At 37.7% G+C, this 7,571-nt stretch overlaps 1 protein-coding gene across 2 annotated transcripts; it reads left to right on the top strand.

Annotated features, from left to right (window-relative positions):
• The first annotated feature begins 504 nt into the window (after positions 1-504).
• Positions 505-5,505, top strand: LOC128436987 (V-set and immunoglobulin domain-containing protein 1). Of its 2 annotated transcripts, XM_053418943.1 has the most exons (5): positions 505-660; positions 1,029-1,195; positions 1,982-2,308; positions 2,878-3,037; positions 3,524-5,505. In XM_053418943.1, the coding sequence occupies exons 2-4, from the start codon at positions 1,147-1,149 to the stop codon at positions 3,027-3,029; spliced, it is 528 nt and encodes a 175-aa protein (XP_053274918.1). In that variant the 5' UTR covers positions 505-660; positions 1,029-1,146; the 3' UTR covers positions 3,030-3,037; positions 3,524-5,505. The 2 variants fall into 2 exon arrangements, with proteins under 2 accessions (XP_053274918.1, XP_053274917.1); XM_053418942.1 differs by lacking the exon at positions 505-660 and having other exon boundaries at positions 1,037-1,195; positions 2,904-3,037.
• The last annotated feature ends 2,066 nt before the right edge of the window (positions 5,506-7,571 follow it).

Genomic DNA, 7,571 nt, shown 5'->3' with positions numbered 1-7,571 from the left:
TATCAATATAAGTATTTGGCGATACAATAGATAATATAATATACTGTGAGTGTAAGAATATGTAGACAGAGTGTGCAAAAGACAATATTATTGTATGAAATGATGAATTGAGACAGGTATGTTTAGTGCAGTTCTGTGATGGTGGCTCTGACAGAGGTAGAGGAGTTGTACAGTCTTATTGCGGTTGGGAGGAACGACTTCCTGTATCGTTCCTTAGAGCAGCGGGGCTGAATGAGTCTGTGGCTGAAGCTGCTCTTACTTTTATTTAACCACACATTGAATAGAGTGTGTTTTATCCTTATTGTTCTGCTGTATATACACAGTACAATGAGATAAAGAGAAGAAAAGGATGTACTTAATGACAGGACTCTGCCCCAGATCTGAATGTTTGAGACTTTTTTTATTTGGACTTTTGATTTATGTTATAAAGTCAGAACCTACCTGTGTTTGGGCTACTTGAATTAGATTTTTTTTTGTTCTTTGTTTTGTTCTCTCTATTGTTTGTTTATTCTGTTCAGCCTCTCCTCTTCTGTTTTGAGTTTCAGTTTTTGGATCACCTTCCATCTGATTGTTTACCAGTTCATATTCTGATGCGATATTTTACCCAGCATTTCTCTTTTTTTGCGTGTGTCTGCATTTGGGTCGAGATCTACAACAAACGTGAGTTTACGTGAACATTTATTTAAACTGAGGTGATTGACTGTAAATCCATCCTCTTAAAGCCATCACACAGGTTTTTAAGATAATTATGTATTAGGACCCAATACAGGGACATTTTATGTTACAGCAGTAAAGAGGTGAGTAAAAAATGAAATATATCTGTATGCAACTTAAACACAAGGTAGAGAAAAAAAGCCATAATATTCTAACAGAATATATGAAGTGTAAACAGGAGAGTTTGAACCCTAACGAGTTAGGGATACTTTGGCGTTGACATTTCCTTCAACCAAAAATGTATTTATCATTTAGTTTTCAGCATCATTACCTTCTTGCCTGTCTCACAAGTTAAAGGTCACATCTCTGTTTAGGCGCCATCAGGGAAAGAAGAGTGAAATGGAGACCACATCACAAAGCACAGGAAGCACTGCTGTCGCTGTGTATATATACATGTGACAAACAGAGATCTGCTTCCACTTCTGCAACATAATGCTGCTCAGCTGGTTTATAGTGTTCCTCTGTATTTCTGCAAACACAGGTGAGTCCATTCACTTTCTTTAAATTGAGAGGGAAGATTCTTCTGCAGCTCAAGCCTGTCTGCAACAACATTGCATGTATAATCATGATAATGATAATGATACATTGTTTGTACAGCACTTCAGGTATGTACCATCGTGATTTGAACAACGCACAGTGGTCGGGTTGATAAAATAGATCATTTTTAAGGTCTTGACCTCATTATGTTATGATTTGACTCTTAAAACTGAACTGAATTGACTTGTTAGTTAATTCATCATTTTGCTATGGATTTTATTGTGAAGTTTAGATAAGTGCTATACAAATGGTAAAAGTTATTATTGTTATTTTTATCATTATAATTACATACGATAGATATGATGCAATATGATAATAAATACTATTAGATGGATCAACATTTTTCATTGGTAGCAGAGAGGGTGCAGCATAAAAACTAAGTCTAATAAAAAATGTATATCTCACAGCTGTAGTGTGATGGATGGAAAGATATATATATATAGATAGATTGATAGATAGATAGATATATAGATAGATAGAGTTAATACAAAATACAGTTGAAAAAAGGTGCATTATGAAAACTAAGTCTAATAAACAATACACATATATTACATATATATTGGATATTGTATGTCTATATTAAAGTACTTTTCATCAATACAAATAGGTCACAATTACATTCAGAAATATCCAGTTATCCAGTCAGTGTTAAAATAATACAGATGTCTATGTCTTGTGGTTTGTCATTAAACCCTGTGATCACACTGTTTGTCTTTTTGTTTTAATACAGGGGACGTTTTATTATTGCGCAAGCCCGGAGAGAATGTCACCTTGCAGTGCTCCTTTGCAGAATGTGTCAGCAGCATCGACGGCTGCGTGGGGATGTATCTGTATCATGGTTTAAATCCAGAGAAGGAGGTGTTGTACTACCACTATTCAGAAAAAGTCACCCCACGAAAAAGATACTCACAGAGGGTTGAGAAAAATGGATCTCTTGGGAACCACACCCTCACCATCAGCAATCTGGTCGCTGAGGACTCTGGCCTCTACAGATGTGACTACAAAAGAACTACAGAGACTGATGTTAAATGCACCGGCTACATCCTTGTTGTATCAGGTAAGATTTAACTTGATCAGCTCATTGAGGTATTGTCTCACAGTGTGGCCAATATATAATATGGATGACTATTGTTGTGAGTTACTGGCAGAATGAAGATTTTATACAAACGAGACCTCATACCTCTGCCAAAGCCCAACAGTTTCCTTAAATTCCATCAAACTGCACCAAATTTCACACACTCATGGTTTTCACTTCCTTAAATGTATCAGATACATTTTTTATCCATACCTCGGGAAGTCGGTGAAAACGTCAAAAAACGTCCAATCTCACATTTGTTGTTCTGTATCAGTGCTCGAATGCTGTGTGATATTCACATTTTCCTTTTTAACTTGGAAAGCTCCTTGTAACTAGGATTTGAAAGGGGCGACATGAATAAAGTTGATTAGGAGGAGTATATAAACAATGACCTGTCCTTCAGGCTCATGTAGAAGTCAGTTTCATTTTCCCAAATCAGAAGCTATGAAATACAGTTGAAGCTGTGCCACATAGTCTCTCTCTATGTTGAATTTGCAACATATCCATGGAGACATTGCATTTCCTTTTCTGTAATACACTTTTTTGTTAAGCCTGTTCTTCATTTCACACCGGGAAGAACCGACTTCCAGACCAGAAGAGGAGCATCAGCCGCACGTCGATGAGAAATGTCCACCTCTGGTGTGGGTCGCCGTTGCCACCTGTGCCATCAGCATATTTGCCACCATCATCTTCGTCCTGCTGATTCTGAAGGTGAGTTCAGACCTCTAAAGAAAACTCTGTGCTGGATCGAGGTTAATTATTCTGGTTTCAATCTTCAGACCAAAGCTCTGCAAACTGTTACAGTCATTTGCTCCGTATCTGCATAGATTGATTTGTTGTGCGTCAACACAATTTATCCCTTTTTTACACTGCTGCTGAAGACATCAGGTTTTCACTGTTGGGATCTTCAGGTCACTAAAGCCACTGTCTGCAGGTGTTCAAACTTGTTGTACTCCAGTTTGCAGTTTTTCCCAACAATGGGTTCAGTTAAATTTGATTTATTTTTATATGAATTCCCACTGATCTGGTGATTTATTTTCCTCTTGACTGTAAAACATTACACCAGAAAGGAAAAAGCTTTTCATCTTTGCTGGTGGGATCTTCAAATGGGGTCTATACAGATTGTAATTTTCCAAAATCCATGCACACCTTCATGCTATACAGATGATCACTATGATGACATTTCACTCCCTGCAGTTGAAACAATGGACCAGAAGCAGAAGAACAGCAGGAAGTGTCCCCATCGAATGTGTGTATGAAGTCATGACAAAGAACAGAATCGTCCCTGAAGCCGCTCCAGAGGTGTTCTCGCCAAATACATATGATTTCGCTTAGAGGATGAGAATGTAGGGAAAGTGTTTTTTGAATCGAATTTTCAAGTGATTTACTGTAAATAAACTTCTGCTGAAATATGAAGTGTATAATATTTGAACAGCTAAACAATGAATTATTAAAACCTGCTGTATCTGTTTAATTGTTGTTAAAATATCCCCTTATTTAAATCATTGTTCATATCATTAGAACTTATTAGTATTTGAATAAATAGCGGTAGAATAAATAATAAAGCATTTGAGGTGAATTTGCAAGGGTTATAGGTTTATAACGACCACAAATAAATGGAGTCTGAAAACAAGGAATAATACAAACTATTTAATGTATGTAATGTTATGTAATATTTGAAAATTATAATTGACACAAGATCTAAATGATTAATTAAAGGGACACATGAGTTCCGCAGGGCACACGATAGAAGTACATGTAAAAACAAACAAAAAGTGAGTCGCAAACAGGCTGGAAGGTTGCGTGATGGAGAGTTGTGAGTATATATATGACAGAGCTTGTGGTCACAAACCCTGCCCTTAACGAGAATTATATGTAAGAGTGAGATGAGTGTGCGCACATCACAAATGATTACAAATCTTATATAATCCATTTAATAATAATTGAGACAATTCTCATTTCTTGGCAAATATGAATAATGTTAAATATGCAAACACAACTATTTTTTATTTGAATTGTAAATGTCTAATATGTTTAATTGTATAATATACCTTTTTTGTATTGTGACTTTAACCGTTCTATTTTGTTTCATGTTTTTTATGGCTACTGTCTGTGCTGCCTATGATCTGTATCGTGATATGTTCCACACTTTGTAATTCGTGAATCAGTTTCTAGTCAGATGTGGTGTTGATGTGACAACAAAGAAATTAAGTTTGTATCGTGCGACCAAATGCAGAAAAGAATAGAAACTGTTTATCTACTCGAAGTCAACAAGTCAGTGCTTTTGAGAAACTTGTGGGCAGGAGGTGTACGAGAAAACAAACCACAGGCAACAAGGAAACTAGGTCACACAGGAATGATGGTTTATACAGTTTGTAAAGTTTGGGGCTTTTTATTTAATTAATTGGTGTATTTGACAGGGATAAAGCAAAATAACACTTTAACAGGCCAGAGAAACTTAAAACACATGTTCATGGTAAATGGAAGTAATCTACATAGCAATTTTCTATATAATGAATTATTGAACAGTTCTGCTATTCTCCCATTCACACACACTTTCATACAGTGCAACACTTTCTCTATCCCTCATCACTCGCACACAGCTGTCAGGGGCGATTAGGGGTTGACACGCACAAGGAAGAGCGGGATTGAACCGACACTCTAGTTAGTGGATGACCCACTGTACCGCCTACTGCCTATAGGATTTCTAACTGGGTATAATTTACAATCACTGTCCCTGGATCAGCTTTTCTCCTCTAAACCCATTTCACAATACATTTTTGTTAAGTTAATTCAACGTATGAAAAAAGACAATTTATAAAGAGAAAAGTTGAATCATATAAATCATATACAATTACAAAACCTATGTTGTGTTGCTTGATCAGTAAGTGAAGGTTTGGACGGTTTCAGACAGTGTTTAGCCTCTTTAATTAAATGTTTTCAGATCAGTTTTTTTATTTCTGTAGATACAAAAATATGTTCCTATTACGAAAAAAAAGTTTTGCAATTATACTGTTCACTGTTGAAGACTTCCCTGATCTTTTCTTTGTGAAATACGATCTGGCAAGATTGTTAAAACGTTCAAAAATCTATTTGATGAAAGTCTAAATGTTTTCTGTGCTAAAATATGTTTGCAGTTGAATAGTTGAATGTAATAAACTGTTCATCCTTTGATCAAATGTGAATGTTTAGAGTGGATGTTTAGGGTTATGCATACAGTCACAGGTGCAAGAAACCTGACATGTCTGAACTTACTTCCTGACGGTGGTTTACCTTTTCCTGGCCAGCAGTCTGACATGTCTCATAGACTCTACACTACTGCTTGTGTGAGTGCAAACCATAGGTGCAAACACATGAAACCACACAACCACAGCCTCTATTTCTTTTTTTTTAGCAGAATTTAGTGGACTAGATACCTGGAGCCCCCGGTGAGGACAATCATATAAGAGCACGTATGCTGACAGTTGATCTTTAGACTCTAAAGTGTATAGTCTCTAAAGTTTAGAGTCTAAAGGTTCAATCTGTTGAATTTAGTGACATCCAGAAGTGAAGTTCTATGTTGCAGCTGAATACCCCTCATCTCACCCTCCCCTTCCAAACATTAAAGAGAACCTATGTAAATAAAAAATCAAAGGTCTTTGATTTGCCCAGGTGGATTACTGTAAAAAACATGGAGCCCTCCGTGGAGAGGACCCACTCCCGATGTAATTAAAAAACAATTTAAATATAACGGGCCCATTCTAGGGTTAGGAAAAAAACAACAATTTGTGCAGTTTAGATGGAACACAATAGAGATAACATGACTAGGACTATTTTATATTCATTTCTGCTAATAGATCCCCCTTTTGCCTTGAAGTAGCTACAATCCTCGAGGATGAAAACACACACACTCACACACACACACACACACACACACACACACACACACACACACACACACACACCTCCATCGGTATTTCTATTGTGGTGCAAACACAGAAACCAACAATTACTTAAAAAAATTCAGCTAAAAACCTTTTTTATGTTATTTACATCTATTTTTGCTCATTCAGAAAATATGTCACAATATGTCACATATCTTGTGGAATCACCTCGAGTATTCTCAAGTGGTCATGCAGTGTTTGAAGTGGAGTTTGAACATCAGTGTTGTTTTTTGCTACGTTCTATTTGTAAAATCGGGAAATATATTTATCATGTACTGTACATGAGCAACCACTGGGTAGTCACCAGGTTTTTAATATTGCTGTAGTGCAACATCCAACTTGTTTCCAATCTCGACCAGAAGAGAGCGTCATTGGACAGGAATTACACTGCATCATTCTGTGTACTTTAACATATGGGCATGTTGTCATAGTTCAAACTTGCAGCAGAAAGCTTGCGTTGAGTTGAAGACTAAATTGATCATGGTAAGCCCGAGGTCGTGAACTGGAGCAATGGATGAAGGGGACCTTGTCTGATGAATTATGTTTTGTAGGTGTCTGGGTGTGCACTGGCAGTCTTTTGGTAGAGATGTGTTAAGATGCAAAAGGGCTCAGGTCAATGTTTGGCTGGAATGTTACTCTGACATAAACAGGTTGGCAACAGAATGGTTTGAAGGACATGGAGAGTTTGTGGTGTTGATTTGGCTAAAATCTCAATTAGACTGGCAATCTGTGGGATATGCCGGAGGGAAGCAAAGGGGGGCATGCAGGCGTGGAGCAGCAGAGGGCGGCTGATGAACACAGCATGGCAGGTAACGAGTAGCAGGCAGACCTTGCGGAGGCCGATTTAGGTCCTGGTAGCAAAGGGCTAAGTAGTTGGCAGGTAATGCAAGAAAACAACTAAAGATGTTACCTGTAAAACACTGATAGGCCGAGGGATGATTGAGACCAGGGGCCTGTACTACAAAACAAGTTCAACATACCCAGGATAAAATATTGTTATCCAGCGTCACTTGACCTGACGTCAGCCATGCTGGATAGCCTGTACTAGGAAGGTGGGTATCAACTGATTCAGTGAACCATGAGTTTTCTTATCCAGCTGAAATCATCTGTGTTTGACGGAGGCGGAGTCATATCAGATGAAATGATGGAACTTGAGTGGGCCGCTCCTGTTTGCCAGATCTGGGACACAAGTAAGCCCTAGCAATACCGCACGTCAACCAAACGGGGGCGAAGGTGGCCCGGTTTGTTTTATATGTTCCATATTTACCATTCATCACCTTGGCAACATTAAGTTCACATCCAAATTACAACTTGCCTAGATA

This window comes from Pleuronectes platessa, chromosome 3 (genome assembly GCF_947347685.1).
Source record: "Pleuronectes platessa chromosome 3, fPlePla1.1, whole genome shotgun sequence".
NCBI lineage: Eukaryota > Metazoa > Chordata > Actinopteri > Pleuronectiformes > Pleuronectidae > Pleuronectes > Pleuronectes platessa.
The sequence above is the reverse complement of the archived record's forward strand: the minus strand, read 5'-3'. Positions and strand labels throughout refer to the sequence as shown.

Bases quoted from the DNA above. Each gene is read 5' to 3' on its own strand.
- LOC128436987 (XM_053418942.1), top strand. From the start codon at position 1,147: ATGCTGCTCAGCTGGTTTATAGTGTTCCTCTGTATTTCTGCAAACACA. The intron at 1,196-1,981 runs GTGAGTCCATTC...GTTTTAATACAG, and splicing joins CTGTATTTCTGCAAACACAG to GGGACGTTTTATTATTGCGC. The intron at 2,309-2,903 runs GTAAGATTTAAC...CACACCGGGAAG, and splicing joins CTACATCCTTGTTGTATCAG to AACCGACTTCCAGACCAGAA.